Genomic DNA, 27,196 nt, shown 5'->3' with positions numbered 1-27,196 from the left:
ATATGGATTGGTTAGGTTTCGAGACAGGATATAAGTACTGGATACCAGTGAGCTCAAGAAGTTGATATTGAGGGAGTTTCATGCCAAACCATATTCAGGTCACCCAGGTTATCAGAAGACACTCACAACAATGAAGAGGTATTAATATTGGCTAAATCTGAGGAGGATGTAGCAAAGTTTGTAGCGAGATGTTTCGACTGTTAGTGAGTGAAAGAAGAGCGCAAACATCTAGGTGGACTACTACAACCGATCATGATTCCAGAGTGGAAATGGGAGGTCATTTCCATGGACTTCATTACAAGGTTTCCTAAGAAAATGAAGTAGCATGATTCCATCGTGCTCATTATGGACAGGTTGACAAAGGTTTCACATTTTATTCCAGTGAAGTCTAGATTCTCAGCTAGTCATGTAGCACTAGTATTCATCAGAGATGTGGTTAGACTACACAGTGTTCCAAAGAATATTGTATCAAACAAGGATGTGAAATTTACTTCCAGGTTTTGGAAGGAGTTGTTTGCAAGTTTGGGCACCGATTTTGATTTCAACACAACTTATTATCCGCATACAATGATAAGCCCCAGTATTACAGCAAGGATGCTACAACTCCTAGGGTGACCAAATTTACTTTATGAACCTGGGGTTCATACAAACTTGGAGGTGACAGTGCTATATGCACAACATATGCATTAATATACTCTTGTCACTTCTCAATTGGGGCAATAGACCACTAGGGTTTTTCAAACCGGTCTTCTATTGACTAGAAGGAGGTTGGTTACTGACAGTGAATGTAAAGTTATCTTTAATGCAAAAATTAAATGCTAGCCTATATTAAGGAAATGAAAGTGATGAATAGAAAGTGCTATGAAATGACATGAAATTACCTAGCTAGGAATTAACACACATTACTTGCAGAAGAGACCTAATTTAACCTTGCATTCTATCATCTCGTTATCTTGAATAAGTGGCATGGAAATGATCCTTACATTTCTAAGATTGATGTATGCATGCAATAGCTAAATATTGCAGAAATAGTCTTTTGGTTTTCAATTTAGAAATGTAAATGTTAAGCTAAACAAGTTTATCTTTTGTAGGGGAGGAAGGTATGGGAAAACTGGTCAAAAATGGAATTGAGGGGTATGGAGGTCAATTTTAAGGCCTACCCTAGGCTCTGATAATCATTTTTGCCCAAAATAGTCTAAAACAAGTTGTTACAGGGTTTCCTGTACTTTCTCCAGGATTTCCTGTAGTTACTACAAGATGTCCCGATTTACTAAATGAAACTTAGCGGAAAGTTATAGGAAGGTAGGGAAGGTGAAAGGAAGTGTTGTGAAGGTGTATGATGGTGGAATAAGGTATGAGGAAGGTGCACAATACCCAAGGATCAACCCAACTCTTTAGGATGGTTGGATTTTCTCAAGGTGGTTGTCCACGGTGGCTACAAAATAGAAATCTGAATTGGTGATTGGTAGGATTTGGCGAGAGGTGGAGAAGACTTAGATGAGGCTGGTGGAATGAGTTCCTCCCTGTAGATCAACAAATCCTACAACAACACATATTCATTTCTTCATTTATGCACAACTTTATGTAAATGTGGAAAATATGAGTTGAATTTGAGAAATTGATTTATTGATGGCTAATGGATCAAATCTATGGAATGGAATGCTTTCTAATCTACAACAAAATTAAGAAACCAAAATGATAATTGCAGGTGCTTCTAAGAAATCATTAACAATGATCTACTCAATAAGAAATCCTAAGCTATGTAATAACCAAAAGATAAATCTGTTTTTCGTGTTGTGAGAGTGGGGCCCTCAAACCATGATCCCATGAGGGAGATGAGGATGAGGCCATTGTCACAATATTTTCTGAAGTCTTTTCTTTCACTACCATAACATTGATCTACTTCCCCAACTAAGGGAAGCAAAACTAACCAATCATGCAAAGACTTGTAAATTAAATGAAACAGAGATAACTTCAACAACTAATTTATGATTCTAATCTAAGGATACATGTAGAAAAAGAGGAACCTCTACTGCTAGGGTTGGGCATTAACCCAAGAGCTTCAACCCTCTGAGTCAAATCAGTACTAGATCAAAGAAACCCTTTTCATTATCACCAAAATGTCAAAAATAACATGAGAATAACATTCACAATATCTTAAGCTTGAAATTGCCTCTTGGCTATAATAAAAAGTCGAATCCTGATGAGGCCCTAGGACTTCTTATTTATACAACTGAAGCTACCAACAATTTCCTTAAAATTAAGGAGGCTTGGCTCCCAAACTTGAGATTTACTTGTCTTCAACTATCACTAACTTGGTTGACAATAAACTCGTTGTTGATGAGATATGGTGGAGGCATATTCAAGTGATTGAGGAGTTAAGGAGGGATACCCAATCTCTTAAAATCCCTGTTTCACTTAAATTAGCCCAAAACAACTCCAAATCCTACAATTAATGCACAATAGGCCACATGACATAACATCACACCTTTAGCCTTCTCACTAAGCAAAATATAATAAAATATGTAAAGAAATGTGAGAAAAGTTGATTTTAATAAGCTGGAGAGTGGTATTAAGGCCCATATAATTAACCTATTGATGAGCCTCATAACACAGATGGACATATAGAGAGGGTCAACAGGATTTTAGAGGACATGTTGAGGATGTATGTGATGCATCAGCAACGAAAGTCGGAAGAGTATCTCCCTTTGGTCGAGTTTGCATACAACCACAACTATCAGGAGTTATTGAGGATGATTCCTTTTGAGGAATTGTATGGGCATACTTTTAACACTCCCGTTAGTTGGAGTGATCCGGTTAGTAGGGTATTGCTTGGACCAGATATGTTGGCAGACATGGAAGAGGAGATGTAGGTGACCAAGGATAATCTCAAGGCAACATAGTATATGTAGAAGAATTATGCAGATATGAATAGTTTGTTCTAAGAGGTCTAGGTTGGGGAACATGTGTACTTGCAAATTAAACCAAATAAGATGTCCTTGCAGATTGGATCATATGCCAAGCTGGCACCATGGTTTTGTGGACCCTTCAATATCATTGAGAGGATTGGGCCAGTATCCTATCAACTTGCACTGTGTCCAACAGTGAAAGTCCATGTTGTTTTCCATGTCTCATTTCCTAAGAAGTATGTTAAAGATGCTAATCATGTGATTGAATTGTCTGTATTGTAGATGGAACCAAATGGAGGATTCTAGCCAGTTCCTTAGTGTATATTGAAGAAAAAGGTGCTCATGCTCTGGAATCGAGCAATTGAGCAAGTTAAAGTGCAATGGAAGCAATTTGGGCCCGATGAAGCTACATGGGAGATGGAAAATCAGATGCGGGCCATGTATCCTTCCTTGTTTGTCAATTGAGGAAAATCAAATAGATATGGTGGTTTGGTATTTGTTTATGGTGGCTTGGTATTTTCTTATGGTGGGTTGTTATTTTCTTATGGTGGTTTGGTATTTTTTTATGGTGGTTTGGTATATCTTATATGATAGTTTGATATATGGTTTATGATGGTTGATATATGCTATATGATGTTTTGATATATGCTTAGATATGGTGCTTAGTATATGTTTTGATATATGTTTTTGTATATGATTTGTCATATGTTTTGGGTGTATATATATATATATATATATATATATATATATATATATATATATATATATATATATATATATATATATATATATATATATATATATATATATATATATATATATATATATTGATGATGTTGCTATATGTACACATGTGTATGGATGCAAATACCATACCGAGTTGTGTTATAAATCTCCATGAGCAGTATGTCTTCTTTCAGAAGGTTGCTGAGAACACTGAGGATGGTGTCCCCTAAGGGGGAGGATTCTGTAACAACCCTAGTGAAAATTCCATGTAATAAAAGTTAAATACAATAACCATGGATGAATGCGCCACCTATTCCACATTGAATGTTGGGAAAGACATCCTAGGGGGGTGTTTATTTGGTTGTTTATGGCTAATGAAATTGGAAAAGGCAATGACTAAGGCTTTGGAAAGGAAAAATGACATTTTTGGCACATTTATCTATGAAAATAATGGAAATTAGGATAGAATGGAGGTGAAAGATCACAGGTTGCATGTGAGGAGGAAAATGAAGGAAAATAATGGAAAATGAAGAAAATAGAGGCCTCATTCATAAAAAGACTTCTAAGGATCAGTTGATAACCTTTTGTTAGTTCATTGTTGGAGCTCTCTCATTATTCTCTCTCTCCCATACTCTTGGATACTTAGAGTTTTCTTGGAGCACTATTGGAGGGTGTGGCATACTTGGATTCTTGGAGCAAGAAAGCAAAGGAAGAGTAGTAAAGCGTAAGAAGGCATCGACAACAACAACTACATGAGGTTTTGTTGCAGGTACTGAGTTGCATGTATGATTTCTTCACTAGTTTTGGCATGCATGGGACATACATGTGGTTTATTAGTTGTGATCAGTCATTGGCATGGAGGATTGCCTAGATCGATATTGAATTTCCTAGCCTTAACATTTGTTGGATAGCTACGGTGATTGAGAATTTATTATTGAGTTCGCGGTAGAATCAATTGTGTCATACAATGAAGCACAATGAAATATTTTCAAAGGACTGCGAGGTAAGTACTTGAGATCTATGAAACTCTAGATTAAGATGATTTTGTGTGAATAATGAGTTCTATGAATGAAATCAGATTATTAGATTACTTATATTTGGGAGAAGATCTGAAGGAAAAACTAGAACAACACGAAGTGGAAAAATATATAGAATAGACACTAGAAAGAGATCTCATGGAAAAGATCTCAATACTTTAATAGAAACTGACTATAGCCTTCTGTTGAGTGAATTTGAAAGTGAAGAAAACCTCCTTGAAAAATATAAACTCCACAGTATTCATCCTTTCATCCTGAAAGTTTGTCGAAGCTAGAATCCAGTAATAACGAAGGTAATTTTTGTTTTCCCCATCCCCCTACTCCCCCTACCCCCCCTACTCTCCACCCCCATCCCCTTACGAATCCCCCTCCCTCTCCCCCTCTGAAAAGAAATATGGTTGATGATATTAAGCTACCTATATTTAAAGGAGCTAGATCAAAGGATCCAGAACAATTCTGATTTTATGCGAAGCAGTATGGACAACAAAGAATGTCCATGATGAAAATATAGAGAAGGTTCAACTCATCATGGCATTCTGCGATAGAGCGTTGACGTGGTACATGATGTATTCAAGCAATCCGATCAGATCATTCGCAGACATTAATACAATGCTGGTAAAAAAATTTAAGAAGCCGAAATTTGAGTTGCAGTGCATCACATAGTTAAAATAAATTCGATTAGAGATTCAAGCTATTATTGGATCGGGTGAGCTTTGACATAGCTTCGAAGAAATATAAGGAATGGTTCATATCTGCATTACTAGCGCACATCATATTATCTTTGACACAACAGGAGATAGAAACTCAAGCCGAAGCTCTAGAGCTTGTAATGAAATTAGAAGCTTCACCTATTAGAGATACCAATGTAGGTATGCAGTAGATTCAGATTCAGTTGGAAAATTTGACTCTGCAATTATAAGATATCAGGAAAATTAATAAAGTCAAATAAGAAGTGCGGTGTACAAAGTGCAAATTAGAAGGCCACTCTAAAGAACAGTGCCCTCTCTTCATAAATTATATGGCTAGTGGAGCACCCAATCCTTTGAATGTTGGATCCAGCCTATGGTGCGAGATATGTAGAACTAGAGGTGAAAATCACTCAGAATATTATTATTTATTAAAAAAATATGTGTAGACTCCAAAGAAATTATATTGCAAGTTTTGTAAATCGATGGGACATGATGAGAATAATTGTCGAGCTTATGAACTAATGATGGATCGCGGTGTTGAAACATATAGAATGGAAGATGAAGAACATGTACATGAAGGAAGTGGACATTTCAGTGGTCGAGGTGGCTATCAAGGAAGAGGTCGAGATGGCAGAGCTGGTCAAAGTTGTGGACATATTATCTGCTTTAATTGCGACCAGGCAGGTCACTTTGCAATAGACTGTCAGAATCCTACTACGACATGTAAGTATTGCAAATCGTTTGATCATGTAATTGAAGAGTGTCTGGTAATTATGGAAAGAAATGAAAGAAAAGAAAAATCAATTGCCGACACACAACATTCATATGATGACTACTGAAATAAGAATCGATTATCCATGAATCAATATTGTTACTAGAAGTAGAGCGACGATTGGAAATGATAAAGTAGATGGAAAGAAGGAATCTGAAACTGCATAGGCTATAAAAACAACTAAAAAATCTCCTTCTTTTGACATTCAGAAGGAAAAATAAGTGTTTATGGAAGCCAAGTGAAGTCTTATGGATGTTGGAGCTTCGACATCTAGTGCGCAGCAAAAGAAGATGACCAACTGCAACGTAGTATCAACTTCAACATAGAACCAAACTTTGACACAGAATCAGGAGTCAACAAGCCAAGAAGGTATTTTAAAGTCATTTTTGCAAACGTTTATGAAGATATTAAGAGATCAAAAGGCTGTAGAAGGACTACAGGAATTGATGAATTCATGTGCATCAAAATAAATACCACGAAGTTAGTTGTGTGTAGTTAACAATGTGAAGATAATAGGGAAAGAAATAAGGCTTAGTGTGCAGATGGGAGACTATGAGATGGATCACATTATTTTAGATCTAGGATCTGAAGCCAGTGTTGTGATGAAGCATACATGGGAGTTAATGGGTAAGACAAAGTTACAATGGTCACCTATTCAGCTAATGATGGAAAATCAACAAAAGATCTTCCCCTCAGAAAGACTATCAGGAGTGATAGTAGACATAGTAGACTATCAGGTGTGATAGTGTGATAGTAGATATAAGATTTATCAATTTTACATTTTTTTATTTAATTAAATATCATGTTTGGGTCTTATTTTTTTTTAATTATTATATTATTTAAAAAAAAAAAAGTTTAAAGATTTAGATTGCATCGATCTTATTATTTTATTTATAAGACATTATATTATATTACGTTTACAATATCTGTATTGGAGGGCCTTCCTAATGCAAATAATTATCAAATTTATAAACAAATAACTTTAAAAAATACCATAATGATATTTCACTTTAAAATCAATTAAACGAATATAATTATTATGAAAATCAATTAAACGAATGTAATTATTATAAAACAAATTATATCAAAAACTTTAAATAATGGCTTAAAAAATGTATTTAAACAAATATTATATATATTTCTAAATCTTAAATTTTTGTAATTCATATAGATAATAACCCAATCTCAATAATATAATTACTGTGAAAGACAATCTCACCCTTTTATATATTTATTTAATTCACTAAAATTATATATATATTTCAAAATAAAATTTGACAATTTATCATTAAGATAACTATCAAATTTACATTTTTTTTTCTTGAATTTAATTGAATATCAGGTTTGACATTGATATCCTATCAAAGATGCGCTTTCTACTTATAATTGGATGTCATGTTTTACATTCCAGCGGTATACGTCATATAATTATATAAATAAAATACGTTAACTAATTATATAAATAAAATACGTCATATATGACGGCAAATTCGAGACCTACTCCCTCTTTCGGGGCATGATTCTCCTTTGTTATTTAAACAAATGTTTTATCCTCGTCACCGTGACGGGATTGGAAGAATAGTTATGAAAAGAGTAGATTTAAGGATGAGATGAATGTCGACTTTGATTAAAAATATTAATTGTAAATTTTGAATGATTTTATATTAATCACTGATGAGTTAATTTATTAATTGAAATTATTATTATAATCTTTAATCTTAATATCACTAAACCTTAATAATAAATTTAATAATTAAAGTAGTAATCATTATTAAATATAAGTAATTATGGCCTTAAGACTTTCTTCACAACATCAAAGAACAACCGCTCATTACATTTAATTATAATTTAATCATATTTAAAAATAAAATTGTAAATTAATATTAAATTAAAATAATATTATTTTACTTACAAATTAACTAAATTAGAGTGATAGATATGACAACCGCTCATGACGTGGAGCCTCAGGGATGCTCATGGATTTGATCACAGCAAAAATCGGAAGTCGCTATGAAATGACAGAGGAAGAAGTATTCTTCAAATCCCATCACCACGCAAAATAGGAAGAAGTATTCTTCCAATCCCATCACCGTCAGTAGGTCTCGAATTTGCCGTCATATATGACGTATTTTATTTATATAATTAGTTGACGTATTTTATTTATATAATTAGTTGACGTATACCGCTGGAATGTAAAACATGACATCCAATTAAAAGTAGAAAGCGTATCTTTGATAGGATTTCAATGTCAAACCTGATATTCAATTAAATTCAAGGAAAAAAATGTAAATTTGATAGTTATCTTAATGATAAATTGTCAAATTTTATTTTGAAATATATATATAATTTTAGTGAATTAAATAAATGTATATAACATTGAGATTGAAAGTAAATTTGATAATGATCTTAATGATAAATTCTCAAATTTTATTTTGAAATATATATATATATATATATAATTTTAGTGAATTAAATAAATATAAAAAAGGGTGAGATTGTCTTTCATAGTAATTATATTATTGAGATTGAATTATTATCAATATGAATTACAAAAATTTAAGATTTAGAAATATACATATTATTTGTTTAAATACATTTTTTAAGCAATTATTTAAAGTTTTTGATATAATTTGTTTTATAATAATTATACTCGTTTAATTGATTTTCATTATATTTATTTGAAGGTCTTTTTTAAAGTGAAATATAGTTATGGTATTTTTTAAAGTTATTTGTTTATAAATTTGATAATTATTTGCATTAGGAAGGCCCTCCAGTACAAATATTGTAAACGTAATATAATATAATGTCTTATAAAAAAATAAGAAGATCAATACAATCTAAATCTTTAAACTTTTTTTTAAAATAATATAATAATTAAAATAAAAATAACCGATGGTATTGACCCAAACATGATATCTAATTAAATAAAAAAATGTAAAATTGATAAATCTTATATCCAATTAAAGTTTAAAAAATGTAAATTTGATACAATCTTATAGATAACTTGTCAAAATTTATTTTTTGAAGAAATTATTTGAAGTCGCTGGTAAAGTTTGTTTTATAATATTTATATTTGTTTAATTAATTTTCACTTACATTTATTTGATAGTCTTTTTTAAAGTTAAATATAGTTATTGTATTTTTTAAAGTTATTTGTTTATAAATTAAAAATATAAATTTGAAAATTCTTTGTATTGAGAAATACTCTCTAATCTAGTATAATAGAGATATTATATTGTAACGTAATATAATGTAATGTCATAAAAATAAAAATTAATTAAATAAAAATATTAATGTAATGTAAACTTTTAAATTGTCAAGTCTCACTACCACAACCAGTTGAGGATAGGCTTTGTTAGCAAGGCGAACATCAAACTTCATGGGGGGTATTTCAATGTATTTATTTTGAAATACATTGAAACAAGAGTGATCGTTGCATAGTAGCAGAGTCTGTGTTTTTTTTTGTGGGGTCTTTTGTCATTATTTGAGAACGTTGTGTTTCCGCAACGCACACTACCACACAATGAAAGATAAACTCTGAGATATGCACACTTCACAATTGTTACAATAATTGCCCTGAATTCACTCCAAGCTACGAAGGAAGCTTTCATTGTGTCGACTAAAGAGGTGCGGTGAAAGTTTGCTTTATTCACACTTCACACAATAAAATTAACTCAATTAAAAGTAAAAGATTAAAATATATAATTCGATAATTAAAATAATAAAATTATTTGTACATTTTGTGTTTTCATTGTATTTTTTATTGACCAATGAGGGAACCGACAGAAATGGACACTAACTACAGTGCAGAGGACTCCACACCCAGTATTAAAAAATTAATTAAGGCCTAGTTATACTATTAACATTTAAAATTCATATCAAGAAATTTGATTAAATGGAGGCAAGGAGCAAATTCATACCCGGAAATTTAAGTCCCACAAAATTAATATATCAACTTCACTCATGCAAAAGAAGCAGAATGAAAGCTTCCTCCACACCTTCACACTCTACACAATGAAAGTCAAACCCTGAGATATGGACACTCTACAATTGTTACAACAGTTGCATTGAGTTCACTCTAAGATGCAAAGGAAGCTTTCATTATGCAAAGTGTGGAGGTGTTGCAAACACTTTCATTGATGTGAAGTAAAGAGGTGGGGAGGAAGATTTCATTGTACGAACTGCAGAAGAGGGGACAAATATTTCATTTTGCTTAAGATTAAAACATTTAATGCAATCATTATAGCAATTTCCCCGAATTCAGTCTGACATTCAGAGGAAGCTTTCATTGTGTGGAGTGTAGAGGTGTTGCGAAAGATTTTACTGTGTATATTGTGAAGGAAGATTTCATTGTGCATTAGAGATGTAGAAGAAGCTTTCATTGTGCCAAGTGTGGAGGAGCAACGAAAGCTTTCTGTGTGTAGAGTGCGGAGGAACCTTTCATTATGTTTCCTGTGCACTGCGTGCAATAAAATTAACTCAATTAAAAATAAAAGACTAAAACATATAATTTGATAATCATAACAATAAATGTTATTCATTTTGTGTTTTAATTGGGTTTTTTTTTTATTGAGAACCCAATCTTAAAAAATTAATTAAGGCTTAGTTGTACTATTAACATTGAAAACTCATATTAAGCAAATGGATTGAATGGAAAGGAGGAGCAAGTTCATACCTGGAAATTCGAGTCCCACAAAATTAATATATCAATTTTGCTCGTGCAAAAGAAGGAAAATGAAAGTTTCCTTTGAACCTCCGCACTCCACACAATGGAATCTAAGATATGGAGGATTCTTTAAATGTGAAAAGTGTGGGTGTGCAACAAACACTTTCATTGTGCAAAGTGCAAAGGTGGGGAGGAAGCTTTCATTATGAGGTGTGTAGAAGAGGGGACAAATATTTCATTATGCTTAAGATTAAAACATTTAGTTCAATCATTAAAATAATCAAAGGTTACTGTAAATTATGTATTTTCATTGGATTTTTTATTGATTAGTACAATAACTTGTAGTGAAGGACACTATTTATGATGCAGAGGACTCTGCGTCAAGTATTAAATAATTAATTAAAGCTTAGTCGTAATATTAGCATCTAAAATTTATATTAAGAAATTGGATTAAATGGATGTAAGGAAAACACAAAAAAATATTATATAACAAGTTAGTGCATAGACAAAAATTTATGTCCCACAAAATTAATATATCAATTTCACTTTGAAGTATGTAAGAAGCTTTCATTGTGCAAAGTATGGACTTGTGAGAGTGTGAAGGTGTGGAAAAATCATGATGAAATATTATTTCATGCCTCTATACTCCACGCAACAATAACAGGTTAAAATAGATCAATCTTTCAAACGTTATAGTAAATAGAACTACAAAGCTTCAATAATGAAAATAATAAAAGTTGTTGCACATTATGTGTTTTCATTGAATTTTTCATTGACCATCACCGTGTTAGCATTGCATTCTTTGGATATGTATGTATTATATCTAAAACTATCAACAAACATCCATTTTCAATGTGATCATCTTAGATGTAGAGGAAGCTTTCATTGTGCTAAGTGTGGACGTGAGAAAAAACCTTTCATTGTTCAGAGCGTGAAAGAATATTTAATTGTGATTCCTCCACACTCCTCATAATGAAATTATCTCAATTATAAATAAAATACTAAAACAGATAGTTCAATAATCCAAATAATAAAAGTTGTACATTTTTTTCTTCATTGGATTTTTTATTGACCAGTACGAGAACCTATAGTCACAGATATTGACTGCAATATATAGGACTTCCGCTCTAGTATTAAAAAATTAATTAAAGCTTAGTCGTACCATTAACATATAAAATTAATTGTGATCAATTACACAACTTATGCAAAACATTATCATAGAATTCTCCACAAAAGTGGTGAATAAATTTAGAATTAGAACAAAGTAATTAATCTTAGTGCTTGTGAAGTCTTTAATAGTAAGCAACACATTTACAATAACAATAACTATATTAAGATTCAAATTCCAATCATCATAGTTACGATTAAAATAAATACCATAGACAAAACAGATATCTGAAATCCAATTTTTCTGAGCTATGAAATAAGTTTTCATTGTGCAGAGTGTAGAGGTGCAGAGTGTGCATGTATGTAAGAAACACAATGAAATCTTCTTTCACACCTCTGCACTCTACCTCCTGAATCTGCCTCTTGATTTCGTCGTTCTCCATAATAGAGAATTGATATATTGGTCCATTGAACAACATCGCACCAAGGGTCAGATTGATGGAGTGTTTGACATGATAGTGCAGAGGCACTTGTGCGGAGGAGGTGAAGATGTCCTCGTACTCCTCCACGACCTTGTCCATCTGTTTTTGTCATTCAGAGGGGCCCTGTCTAGAGGTCGTGGCCAGCGTATTCTTCTTTCCATGAGGGTGTATCATCAGGAAAACAAATTTCCCCATTTTGGAAATGAACTTACTGCATTGTTTTGTAGTAACCAAAGAGATGGTGGTAGGCGGTGCTAGCTTCGGTATCTTGTACAAATTATTTCCCAAGGTAACAAAAACATCACGAGGCCTTGACTCATACACAACATTTCGCTTCCACAAGTATGGTTCGCTTAATAATACATCACAAACATCAAGAGGAGAAACGTCACATAATACCTCATTTGTGAAGGGCTTGATGCTATATGGAAAGTGGCACTGTTGGCTAATGCAAATATCTCCTCCTTGGTGAAGCTACCCGATGGTGTACGGTTGTGGGTGTTTTGTGCTCTGTAGGTCCAAGCGCTTCATGACCTCTGCTGAAATGAAGTTCTTTCGGCTCCCGCTGTTGACAATGAACTATAGCAGGGAAGCCTTTACCCACATCTGGGAGTGGAAGAGGTGCACATCCTCCTGTGGATCTTCGGGTTCCTCCATCTAGATCTTCGTGGTGGCAACAGTGGCATTGGGCTACGCATCGATAATTTGATTCCCTTTATCATTCCCCTTGTCGAGTTCTGACTCAGACTTGGAACATGCATCGATTCAGAAGACTTCATCTCAGCCAGCAGTGACTGCTTGGCCTGTCACTCACTTGTGTTGTGAGTGGAGCTCTTATGGAACTCACACCACTTTCACGTGTCCTTCTTTGGCTTCGTGGTGTTCTTCTTTTATTGCAGATTTGGCGGGATGTCTTGGGCCACCCCATCTTGGCTTTGTCCTTTGTTCTATGGTTTGGGGGTACCTTTCCCTTGCTTCGGATTCACAGATTCGAAGTCTTGTTTTTTCTGTTTAAGTTTCTGCTCAATCTTGATAGTGTATCATTACGCCAGGCCAAATGAAGGGATGTCGAGTAATTCCATCTCATCCTGGATGTACCTGTGTAGGCAGTCGTGGTACTTGAGTACCAAATGTTTCTCAAAGTCCTTGATACCCAACTTCGTGCGAAGGGTATGAAAAACATTGGTAAACTCTAGCATGTCTTGGTCCCTTTCCTGGTGCAACATGGTCCACTTTATGTATTTATACTCATAGCTCTCGATAGGGTAGTACGGCTCTTTCATGGTTTCCCGGAACGAATTCCAAGAGAGTGCCGCTGAAAATAGTGAGGGTGTACTTTCATCCTTCTCCTCTCAGTAGGTTTCCCACCAGTCCTTGACATGGGGATTGGCTTTGAAAAGAGAAAAAGTAATCTTTTCCCGGCTAGAAAAATCATGAAGAGAAAAATATCCTTCTAATAGTTTTAATGATTTATCTACAACGCCTACATCTATTTGGCCCTCAAATATGGGAATGTCAAAGTTTACTTGTACTTTAAAATGAGTGGTGCCTCCAGAGTGGTTGTTGGATGTGGATGGGCCGCTGGTGTGAAACCATTGAAGGATCTGTGCAAAGTTATCCATCATTGTGTTCCTTTGTTTCTTGAGGGCCTCCTCGAGTAATATTTTGATAGGATCTCCTGCTCCATCGTCTTTCTTTTCTTCCCCTATGGGCGATCGTTGGGGTTTGCGAGGCTGATCCTGCAAAGATTCAATGAGATCAAGCCCTAACTCCTTATACCACGACCTCGTTGGGGAGATGAAAAGAAGGATTGATAAAGAATAAACTACTCTAATACCACTTATCCGAATTGAAACATTAAAGATATAACCAGAAACACAGAGATGCAGTAGAAATAAAACATCATTTCATTAATATCAAAGAACTGAAATATGCTTACATACAGAATGGAAATAAACGAGCTCAGGCGATGGTAGCTTATCTTTGAGAAGAAATGTGGCGGATGGAAAATCCCAAACATCCAAAAACCTAACCATAAGAGATGAAACGCCAAATTATGGGCCCAGTTGGGGTAAATTGATACATCAAATTTGTAGGAATTTACAGGGTAAGTTCCTCAGACAGAACACCAAAGGACACCGCTCACAACCAGATCGCAGATCAGTACACCAATATTTTTGACGTGGTTAAAACCCTCAAAGATGGAAACAATCCACGGCCTGAGCCAATGCGGCCACTTCAGACAATTTATTAATAAAAGAATGAAAATTTACATATGTTTCTCGCATGCACGAATTACACTACAAATGACCCTCCATGCACTTTAAATAGAAATCATGGACCAATCGGGTGTCAAGCCACGGATCAAGTGTCGGTAATACCGACGAGAGAATGAACCGTCAGATCACTACATATTGTGACCGTCGGATTGTAAGTTACAAAATGTACAACGGTAAAGAAACACACTTTACCTAGCTCTATACCTAACTCTATACTAGACCAAGTTGTACTTAACTATTTCCTATGTGTCGGAATATCCTAACATCCCCCCTTAAGAACAACTTGGGATAGGATTGAAGGATTTACAAATATGACACAATAGGAGAAGGAAGGAGGCACTAGACCCTATCCCCCGTTAGTGACAACTTCCTGAACTCCAACCATAAATCGAAGTCTAGTGAACTTCGCCTCTGTGAGAGCCTTTGTGAAGATGTCTGCAACTTGATCATCTGTTGAACAATATTGCACTTCAAGAACATGGTCGTGAATGAGCTTTCTGATGAAGTGCATGTGTAGTTCAATGTGTTTTCTGCGCTGATGTTGGACTGGATCTTTGCATAGCTGAATGGAACTTTGATTATCACACCAAAGTGTAGTCGGATGCTGCTGCTCAAAGCCAAACTCTGACAGGATCTGATGAAGCCACAAGGCTTCCTTACTAGCTTCTACGGCACCACGATACTCTGCTTCTGCTAATGAAAGAGAAATGGCACCTTGTTTCTTGCAAGCCCATGTAATAGGTCCTAAACCAAGAGTCAACACATAACCGGCAGTAGACTTCCGATCATCAGGGTCACCAGCCCAATCGGAATTAGTGAAACCAACCAATAGAGGAGATGCTTCGGCACTGTAATGAATCCCAAACTGAACTGTACCTCGAACATAATGAAGTATTCTTTTAGTTGCTTTCCAATGACTTTCACGGGGGTTTTGCATGAACCGAGCAACAAGGCCAACAGCAAAGGAAAGGTCAGGACGCATATGGGTTAGATACAAAAGTTTTCCTACAAGTTGACGGTATAAGGTAGCATCAACTTCAGGAGAAGTACAAGTGACTGAAAGTTTGACTCCAGACTGAAAGGGAGAAGGGGTTGGCTTACAGTATTCCATGTGAAAATGGTGTAGAACATCGCAGTAATACTTGGACTGGGAAAGAGAAATACCCTCCTTGGATTGCAAGACTTGAAGACCGAGAAAATAGTGTAAGTGTACTAAGTCTGTCATTTCAAATTTCCTTTTAAGGCTAGACTTCACATGGTTTATAAGGTTGGGATCACTACCAGTAAGGATAAGATCATCAACATAAAGAACAAGGATGATAAGAGAATTGCCCACTTTCTTGGTGTAGACAGTATTGTCAGAATGACACCTAGAAAAGCCAGATTCTAAAAGAAAGCTATCCATTTTGGCATACCAAGCCCGAGGAGCTTGCTTGAGACCATAAAGGGATTTCTTAAGTCGACATACAAGGCTGGAGTCTGTTTGTATGAAGCCAATGGGTTGTTCCATATAGATTTCTTCATGCAAGTCCCCATGCAAGAAGGCAGATTTAACATCCATCTGATGGACTTCCCATTTGAAAGAGGCAGCAAGGGAAAGAACAAGGCGGATAGAGTTCATTTTGGCAACAGGGGAGAAGGTTTCAGTGTGGTCAATGCCTTCAACCTGTGAAAAACCTTTAGCAACAAGACGAGCTTTATGTTTATCAACTTTCCCATCTCGTCCATACTTGGTTCTGTAAACCCATTTGCATCTAACAAGTTTTCGTCCCTTTGGTAGAGGAACAAGATCCCATGTATCATTTGCCAATAATGAATTATATTCTTCATTCATAGCTGCTTCCCAATCTGGATGGCCTGAAGCTTCTGCAAAGGTGTTAGGATCATAATTTACTGGAGCTTGAGCGAGTAAAGAAGAGGCTCTCTTGAACTGAGAACGTGTGCGTCGCTGATCTGTAGGATCATCGGCAAGATCACCTGCTGCATCTCGAGTAGCACGAACCCATTTTGGAAGCTCAGGAGCTGAAGGAGGATCCTGAGATGGTGGGGGAGGATTGTTATCCTCACTTTCATCATCTGAAGAAGAAATGTTTTCAAAGGTAGAAGAGATAGGGAGAGGTGGCACATCCGCCGAACTAGGCTCGCAGGCCGATATATTTTCATCAAATTTTACATCTCTTCTAATGATAACATTTTTGGACTTAAATGGAATAAGTCTATAGCCTTTGAAATCTTCAGAGTATCCAACAAAAGTACATTTTTCACTCTTAGGTTCTAAAGCTTTATGCTTTTCGTCTGGAATATGGGCCCACGCTTCACTTCCAAAAACACGAAAGTGACTTACATCTGGTTTGATTGAGCTCCATGCTTCTTCTGGAGTGATATTTTTTAAAGCCTTAGTAGGAGTGCGATTTATTATGTAATTTTCACAGTTAATTGCTTCTGCCCAAAAACTAAGACCAAGTCCTTTAGATTGTAGCATACAATTAGCCATTTCCTTTAAGGTGTGATTCTTCCTTTCAGCTACACCATTTTGTTGTGGAGTATATGGAACAGTATGTTGCATTTGAATTCCATTCTCAGTGCAATAGTTGATGAATGTGTTTTTAACATATTCTCCGCCATTATCAGATCTTAACTTAAGAATTTGATGTCCAAATTGTTTTTCAACAAAGGCCTTGAAGGCCAAAAAAGTGTTAAATACTTCACTCTTGAGTTTTAAGAAGTATACCCAAGTGCATCTGGAGAAATCATCAATGAAAGTTAAGAAATACTTGCAGCCAGAGAATGACACAACTGGAAGTGGACCACATAAATCACTATGCACAAGCTGTAAAGGGGCTAAGGCGTTCCAAGAGGCACGTTTTTCAAAACTGTCCCGATGATGTTTTCCGAGTACACATCCGGAACAAACACCATCTCTGCAAGATACCATAGGAAGACCTGTCACCATATTTTCTTTACATAGATGCTGAAGGGAGCGATAGTTTAAGTGACCAAATCGCTCATGGCAAAGTTTGCTCACTTCATCATTATGAACAACAAATACTGAGGGAAGATTTGATGACCCAAAGTTGTGAAACTTATACAACCTTGTAGAATCATCAACAATGCCAGTAGCCAAAATCTGTTTAGGATCTCTTAAGTCCTTGATTATAACATCATGAGGTGAAAATTCAACGATTTTACCTTCACCTAAATGAGTTATCTGATATACAGATAGAAGGTTGCAGGATAAGGTTGGAACACATAATACATCATTAAACTGACCATTGTTTAGATGAACAGTTCCAGTCCCTACAACATTAAGATATCTATCATCACCAACATATATATTTTTGGTGTTACAATCATTTAAAGAAGAAAACATGGCTTTGTTTTTGGCCATGTGATAAGAAGCTCCAAAATCAATGAGCCACTCATGAGAATGAGAAGAAGAAGATACATTTAATGCATAGCCAGACCGAGATGCTTGACAACCACATGCAGAAAGTGCCATTCCTAAAGATGAAGTTGAAGTTGAAGATTGCCCCAAATGGATGTTATGCTTCTTCATTGTTTCTTCCAAGGCTTCCATCTTCTTAAAGCATTTTGATTCTAAGTGGCCATCTCAATTACAAAAATTGCAATGTCTATTAGTCTTCTTCCCTTTGTTTTTATTTGTCTTATCATTTTGTTGAAATGATTTTTCATTTTGGGGCTGAAATTGCTTAGGACCCTTGTTTGGTTTAGGACCATTCTTTTTAGGATATGACTTCTTAGGATTCTTTGAATTTGGTTGCCGCTGGGCGGCTAACGCTTTCTTGGAAGAGTTTCCAAGATTAAGAAGACCAAGGTGTAAGAGTTTTTCTTGTTCTCTTATTAAAGAATCACAAAAAGAGTCAAAGGAAGGGGACTTGCAGTCTGTTCCTTGAGAAATGAAGGCTTCTCTTGTAGAATGGAAGGTGGAAACAAACACAGAGTAGGCTGGTCCCAACTTTGTAAGAATGGAATAGATAAGGTTACTATCTTCTTTCTTAACTTTAACACCTTCCAAGAGATATCTAAGGGTCTTGAACTTGGACAAGAAATCTTCAATGCAAGAAAAATTATTAGGGTCCAATGTACGCAACTCATTTTCAAGTTGATGGGCTCTAAGTTCATTTTTAATCCCAAAAACTTTATTGATTTGTTTCATTGCTTCATCAGGAGTATCAAGTTCTATAATATGGAATCTAAGATCTGGAGAAATAGACATCCCTATCAATCCACGTGCTTGATCTTGCCTATTTTCCCATTTAGCAGCCTTATCTTCATCCTTCGGTTTCTTTTCTTGGCCTGAGGCTATTCTGTAGAGACCTTTACTTCTAAGTAAATCCTCAATGTAGGCCAACCATTGGAAGTAGTTGGTGCTGTCAAGGGTAACTTGGTATTGACTTTCCATTTCAATGGAAACTGAAGCTAAAGATGCTGAAACTAAGTGTTCCAATGGATAGATCTCGAAAAATTAGGCTGGTTTAAAAAAAACGGCTCTAAAAACGGCTTCCAGATGAAGAAGTTATGGCTTTTTGAAAAAAAGTTGTTGAAGTTGCCGACGAGGTGCGGGAATGTGCAGAAATGAAAAAGTCCGCTATCCTCAATGTAGGCCAGCCATTGGAAGTAGTTGGTGCTGTCAAGGGTAACTTGGTATTGACTTTCCATTTCAATGGAAACTGAAGCTAAAGATGCTGAAACTAAGTGTTCCAATGGATAGATCTCGAAAAATTAGGCTGGTTTAAAAAAAACGGCTCTGAAAACGGCTTCCGGATGAAGAAGTTATGGCTTTTTGAAAAAAAGTTGTTGAAGTTGCCGACGAGGTGCGGGAATGTGCGGAAATGAAAAAGTCCGCCCCCACAAAAAATCAGAGAGAGAGAGAGAGAGAGAGAGCGGGGGGGGGGGGGTTGATGCTTTGGGTTGTGTGCTTGCTTTGAGAAGGCTCTTTTTCCCTACAAAACAAAAAACACAAAACCCAACACGGACATGCAAAGAAAACGAACCTTACGGCTCGAAGTTAGCTTTAGCCGAAAAACTAAATATTTTCAAAAATGAACCTTGCGGCTCAAAGTTAGCTTTAGCCGAAAAACTAAATATTTTCCTCAATGTTTCTGATTTTCCGAGATCACCCTAAGGGGCAGGGAAAAAAGCATATGCATGAGAAAAATCCTTCCTTTCTATTTCTGATTTGCCCAGATCGCACAGAGTCGCAGGGCAAAGAGCATACGTAGAAATGAAAGGTATAGATCCGGTAATGAAAAAGCTAAATAAACCGAAACCAAAATAAACAGAGAGAAAATAACAGTAAACTGCAAATAAACACTATATACCTCCAGATCTTAAAAATGATGCAGCTAGGGCTACCAGAAACCTTTTCGCGTGAAACGAAAGGGGTTCCTCACTGGAACAGATACTCCCAACACAACAGAGCAGTCCTCTTGGCCCGAGAGCAGTCAGAAACAACAGATATAGGAAACAACAGTCAGATGCAATTCTACCGGCTTCAGATTTGGATCACCAACGGACGCGGCCCTCAAATAGCTCTGATACCATGTAGGAATTTACAAGGTAAGTTCCTCAGATAGAACACCAAAGGACACCGCTCACAACCAGATCGCAGATTAATACACCATTATTTTTGACGTGGTTAAAACCCTCAAAGAGGGAAACAGTCCACGGCCTGAGCCAACGCGGCCACTTCAGGCAATTTATTAATAAAAGAATGAAAATTTACATATGTTTCTCTCGTGCACGGATTACACTACAAATGACCCTCCATGCGCTTTAAATAGAAATCATGGACCAATCGGGTGTCAAGCCACGGATCAAGTGTCGGTAATACCGAGGAGAGAATGAACCGTCGGATCACTACATATCATGACCGTCGGATTGTAAGTTACAAAATGTACAACGGTAAAGAAACACACTTTACCTAACTCTATACTAGACCAAGTTGTACTTAACTATTTCCTATGTGTCGGAATATCCTAACAAAATTCTCAGGGTTGTAACTTTGGCATCGATCTCCATTTGACACACACGATACCTCTTTAGAAAGATCTACTCAAGGAATACAGCCACTGACAAAGAATGTTTAATTAAAACCTTACCTTCGCCACTTGTGATTTTCCAAAAAAACATCATTTAGGGCCTCAAAACGACTTCGGATGTTCAGGACGCGAAAAACTTCCAAAAATAGTAAATTGTGCTACAATTAATGAAACTGAAAAACTAAAAGAAACAATGGTGAGGGTCCAAGTGGAATAGACGGGTAGCCACCAATATCCACTTGGATCACTTTCCATGTGGTGGCTTTCTTCCTTTGCTTCCTTCCCATTGCTTTCCTCTAAAAGCTTGTTTCCCTTTGACAATTAGCACTAGATCAAAACTTTGAGGATCAAGGTTATTTCAACTTTCTTCCTCTTGCATAACTAGACTTGCCAACTCATAAAAAATGGGATCTTTCTCCCTTGCTGCAAGAACTATAAGAAACATTTGGTACTCATATAAAATTCTATTTAACATTATAATTACAAGAGTAGTGTTATATATTGTTTCTCCTATATATCCAAGCTTATCTTTAAGATCTTTAATTCTCAAAATAAAATTACTAATGCTTTCATTTTTTCCCACCTTATTGGAAATGAGCTTACTCTTTAGAGAGGACTTGATTGATATCCTTCACTCATACAATCTTTGAGTGTTGTCCAATCTTGAATATGAGGAATAATCTTTTACTTTAGGGACATTCTCATCAATACCGTTTCCTTAGTCTCACACCTCTCCCAATTAGCACTATCTAACTTTGTCGCTTCAGTTAGATAAAATTCTACCAAAAGGTTAGCCATTGAATTTTGTTTTACTCACCTTTTCAACAATTCCTTCAAGCCAGGAAAAAAGGAAAATAAAAACACAACTTTTACCACACATCAACTCCTCCAAGCATGCAACACACCACTTAGCATTGCAACAAACTCTCCTTGAAAGAAACAATCAATGTCTTAAAACAATCCGAGAAAGTGACACACCACTTAGCCTTGCAACAAAATCTCCTTCAAAGAAACAATCAATGTGTTAAAGATGTGAGCTCTTCCATACAAGGTCATGGCGTACCCCATGTTCCAGGCCATAGCAAATCTACACTTTGTAGCACACGACTCCTTGGCTAAAAGAATGTATCACTGACAGCTAACACATTTTCAACTCACAAGCCAGCACACCTCTCCATACCCAGGACAGTCTCCAAGTCTCACACACAAGTGGAACGGTCTCCCAAAATTCTCAGCCAAATAAAAGAACTCAGTTGGCACGGTCCCCACAAGCTGCTTAACACAACATTGAATGTTCCAACAGTCTACACACATGTTTGATGGCACAATTGGATCACACAACTCCTTACTCAATAATCATACACTTAGTTTCCCCAGAAAACAACTCCATGCAGTACTCACTTGGCACAATGTGAACCAGGCAGCTCCTACGTCACTCGTAGCTCACTTGAACATCTCTACAAACGAATGAATAGTAATCAATTTCACATTGTTTAGGCTCTCAAACATTTACGCTTCCGTTGGACATCCACATAACTACAATTTCCACAACAGCTCACGCTCCATGCTCACGTAAGATTCCATGGCATTGATAGCAACAAGCTCCATATTTGTTTACTCTCCACGTTAAACATTCCACAGCTTCAACATGCAAAGTCTCCTTCAAACTCCATGCAAGTTCATGGCTATGTTCTTGGATAATCTCAATCAGATCCTCCACATGTAATAACTACTCTCTAGCTCATGGTGCTAATCACTAACTTATGATTATTAAGATAATGGAGCTGTGAGAGATAGATGGGGGCCCACCCTATCATCGCTTCTTTGGTAGCAACTGATTTTCATTTAGGCGAAATACACAACACGAGTATAGTGGTCCACCATTCCACTTTTACACCAATCGAACCTTCGCTCAGTTCGCAACTGTCACTCGTGTATGGGTTCGACAATTCAATGCTCACTGTCTCTTGTGATTAAAATTAAACAGTGCACCTTGCTCTTGTTAGGTGGCTTTGATACTAACCCAAAATGTAATGGAAGGCAAAGTAATTGAAAAATAGATCTGCAGCACTCAGGGGACACAAAGTTGAATGTGAAGACAACTGCCTACACTCACACGTTGCATTCATCCAAGCACAAAACACTTAAATATATTGTGTTGCAAAGTGATTGAGTTTGAATCTCTTCATGAATAGGATTTGAAATTTTAACAATCTTAAAAAAACACAACAAAATGCTAATAATAAAACTCTAATATTTTTTCCATTATTCTAATAAAAAATGACCCTAGAAATTTCTTCTCTTTGAAAATTTTTCTCAAACTTTATCTGAAATAAACATAGCTAAAAATAATTGAAACTTTATAATGATTCAAAAACATGAAAATGTATAAAGATTAAGCCAAAGAGGAGTGTTTACTTATGCACGGCTTGTTTCGTTACAATTGCTTCACGGCTCACAGCCTGTTCCAGACAAGTGCTTCACGGCTCACGGCTTGTTTCGTAATAGTTGTTTCACACTTCACAGTTACTTTCAGAGCGTTTTCCTTTAAAACACTTCTCAACACATTTTGTAGGTCCAAGCTTTGAATGACTTCAAATCGTTTTGCAAGATTTTCTTTTACGGTTTCCAAAATTTTTGCCAACAGGTCATCATTGTTCCTGAATATTTCGTGGAAAGAGTAACATAATTAGTGATGTGTGCAAGTGTGATGCACCAACCAATTGAAAAGTAACACTAATATGGCTTGAGAATAGGGGCAAATATTCACCCGTCTAGCTCGTAACTAGGTAGTTTTCCGACCTCGGAAAGACTGTCTCTCCAATCCTGAAGAGTCTATGGATCGTATCAATCATTGTTTTTCTGGTTGAGCAGGGCTTCAACATACACTCCACGTTTATGGAATTGCAAATCAGAAAGCTTGACCTCATAAAAAACAGTAAGAATGGTATTCTTTGACCTCACCATGAGGTTGAGTTCTTCGAGGCACCAACGAGATTGTTGGTAGCGTGGAGAAAAAATAGTAATATTGACATGGGCAAATTGAATGGTGACCTCTATTTTAGGAGTAATCTCGAGTCCCCACACGAATTCCTGCTCATCCAGAAAAACTCTAAATCCACAAGAAACAAGGCTATTGTAAAGAGTGCTGGAAAAGGTCTCTTTCACATCAAGTCCGCGATGATTTAGAAAAACATCATAACGGGGACCATAAGGAAAGTCTTGGAACACGCTTTCCATAATCTTATTCAATATCTCCTCTTCATCCTTGCATATCCATTCATTCATTTATAGAGTTAAATGAATAGAGAGAAATGGCTAACTTTGGAAAACTAAATTGGATTTGGATAGTGGGATGCTCACTTATGATTCTCATCCACAACGAAACCACTAATTTTTGCAACATGGTGTAGAGCATCTCTCCACTCCTTAATTGTCTCTGTATCATATAGATTTTTCTTTTCATAGTTGCACAGGGCTTGAGCATAGGGTCCATTATTGTCTTTGCCTGTCCACTTGAGCTCACTAGGTTTGGAGTAGTAAAAAACGGGAATAGTCATAGTCTTCGACTCTACATTCGATTTAATCATCAGAACAAGCTCATCGAGACAACATTTTGGTTGCACAAAATTTGGAGGTAAAATGGCAATGTGTACAGAGGAGGCTAAAATAGCGTTTTCTATTTTGAGTGGAATCTTGTCGTGCAAGTCTCGCAAGTTTGGGTTGTCCAAAAAAACATGCAACTGAAGGGATTGGAAGAGACGACAAAGTTTGGTAGTGAAGGTGTTGACATCTTGGCTACAATAATTTTAATTACAAAGATGAATGAATATGTCATAGTGGACATAAGAAACTGACGCAGAACAAGAGGCAGTGGAGGAGGAACCATAAGGAACTGATGCAGAACAAGAGGCAGTGGATGAGGAAGCATAAGGAACTGACGCAGAACAAGAGGCAGTGGAGGAGGAAGCATAAGGAACTGACGCAGAATAAGGAATTGACGCAGAACAAGAGGCAGTGGATGAGGAATCATAAGTAACTGACATAGAACAAGAGGCAGTGGAAGAGGAAGCCGAATCATCGTGACGAGGGACTAAGTGCGCCATTGGAGTTCAATGAATACCGAGAAACAATGTTAAGATAATGCGCAACGTAAAGTTTGATGGGTGAAGGATGTGGTCTTTTACAAAACAAAAAATTGGTTTGGTCTCCACTTGACTGCTAACTCTGCTGCATTCCACAAAATGCATCCCCGGATGCCCCTACGTGTCTAGAAATTGCATTGCAAGAATCGTGTCATGCTTATTGTTTTTTGCATCGATTTTCGAATTCTTTTCAAGTCTTCGCATAACTATACCAATATTGTGGGATTTCCCAGGAGAATTCTATTTAGAATACTGCCTACCTAGTTAAATCCTCTAAAGAATAGTTTAGAAGTCATGTGGAAAGATTTTCCCTAAAACATGCCACATACTTCACAATTTTGTTGACAACCAATGAAATCCTCCCGGTTTTCTGGCATAGCTTGCCAAATCATTTAGACTTCTGTGCATGTCATTGAATCAACCAGTTGAGGCATCCGCTCGCAGGGCAAGGAGCTCAGTCAAACGACGACCCGTCTTCCCGCTGAACTAACCAAAAACAACCTTGTGCAGGTTCCCTGGCACAAATACGAACAATTTCCAACCAAAAAGACACATTGTCTGAGCAGCAACAAAGGAAGACTAAGAAGCTTCTTAACTCTGCTGCATTCTGCAATCTTCCAGGAACCTTCGATGATAGCTGGTAAATGCTAGGAAGCTTCTTAACTCTGCTGCATTCTGCAGTCTTCGAGGAACCTTCGATGATAGCTAGTAAATGCGAGGAAGCTTCTTAACTCTACTGCTTGCATCCCTACGCATTCAGAACCTTGGATGATAGCTGGCAAATGCTAGGAAGCTTCTTAACTTTGCTGAATGCCGCATGACGCATCGAGTAATGGTCGCGTATTTACAGAAGTGGTCAACGATTCTTTTCTAAATTGCAAATTTTTTTCCCTCGTAGTCTTAAATTGTTTATTCTCCAAAATGAAGAAATACGCCTTCGAATAGCTCTCGTATTTCTTTTCATCGGAACTAGCCAATGCGTGTTTTATAAATTGCATTTCTTAATGTGACAAGTATTCATCAAATATTTACATTATCGTTAAGGCTATTAATAATAGTTATCTAATACCTCTATATTATCCAGTATCTATTGACATCTGACTTTTAAAATCATGCATATAAAATTTAATTATAATTTAATCATATTTAAAAATAAAATTTTAAATTAGTATTAAATTAAAAAAATATTTTATTACTTACAAATTAACTAAATTAGAGGAATAGATATGACAACCACTCATTATGTGGAGCCCTAGGGATGCTTATGGATTTGGCAAGCAAATAAATTTTATGCTATCGAGCTTTAATTGAGCAGCAACTGTATATATCCACCGTTGGATTTTTCCAAGGCCGAAATCTAATGGTGGGAATATACAGTCGCTTCTCAATACATCCCAATAGCATAGGATTTATTTGTTGCTTATGGATTTGATCAGAGCCAAAATCGGAAGTCACGATGAAATGACAAACGCAGATGTCGATTTGATCGCCAGGCAAAATAGGAAGTCATAGTCTAACTAGCGGGAGGAATTGCTCGGAAAGTTATGGAAATTCCGGTTATATTTAGAGAAAATTAGGCAAGGATTTTTATAAATCCAAGGTATAATTGTTAAATTTCAAAATTTTAGGTGTCTTACACATTTTTGATGGTGCTAAATCCATTTCCACCATCAAAAACACGATTCAAACTCTGTCTTTAAAAGATTTTTTGAGATTTTTTTTGCCCAGATTCTGACCTATTTTTAACGACTTCAAATAAGAAGAAGTATTCTTCAACCCCTACCTCGTTAGCCGACTCCAAATAGGAAGAAGTATTCTTCAACTCCCATGACGAAGATAAAACATTTGTTTAAATAACAAAGGAGAATCATGTGCCGAAAGAGGGACTATGTCTCGAATTTGACGTCATATATGACGTATTTTATTTATATAATCATTTGACAGATATGTATACAACTGGAATGTAAAACATGCAACCAATTTAAATTAGAAAACGTATCTTTGATAATGATCTCAATGTCAAACCTGATATCCAATTAAACTCAAGGAAAAGAAAAATGTAAATTTGATAGTGATCTTACCGATAAAATGTCAAATTTTACTTTGTGGAAAATTTGGTGATAATGTTTTCCATAACATATACTTTGAGCTTTTATATTACATCTAAAGTTGTGTTATTGATTAGAATGAAAATGAAAATTTGATAATAGTTTGATATCATATATACATCTTATCAAAGACTTGTAGTTTCATTTACTATAAAGTTCGAAAATTGTTAAATGTTTTAATCTCTTAAAGTTGTGCAAAGTGTGGAGCTGTGGA

The 27,196-nt window shown here is 36.0% G+C and overlaps 1 protein-coding gene across 1 annotated transcript; it reads right to left on the bottom strand.

The window, feature by feature from the left end:
- Positions 1–23,576: 23,576 nt before the first annotated feature.
- LOC149215088 (putative 2' cyclic ADP-D-ribose synthase BdTIR) lies at positions 23,577–24,017 on the bottom strand. The gene has a single exon (XM_089389618.1). The coding sequence runs from the start codon at positions 24,015–24,017 to the stop codon at positions 23,577–23,579; it is 441 nt and encodes a 146-aa protein (XP_089245744.1).
- Positions 24,018–27,196: the final 3,179 nt, after the last annotated feature.

The sequence above is a fragment of the Pinus tabuliformis genome, chromosome 1_1 (genome assembly GCF_031772625.1).
Source record: "Pinus tabuliformis cultivar Carrire ecotype Pingquan chromosome 1_1, CPIR1, whole genome shotgun sequence".
Classification (NCBI taxonomy): Eukaryota; Viridiplantae; Streptophyta; class Pinopsida; order Pinales; family Pinaceae; genus Pinus; species Pinus tabuliformis.
Note: the sequence above shows the minus strand (reverse complement) of the source record. Positions and strands in the feature narration are given on the sequence as shown.

Excerpts from the sequence above, each read along its gene's own strand:
- LOC149215088 (XM_089389618.1), bottom strand. The coding sequence starts at position 24,017 with ATGAATGAATGGATATGCAAGGATGAAGAGGAGATATTGAATAAGATT.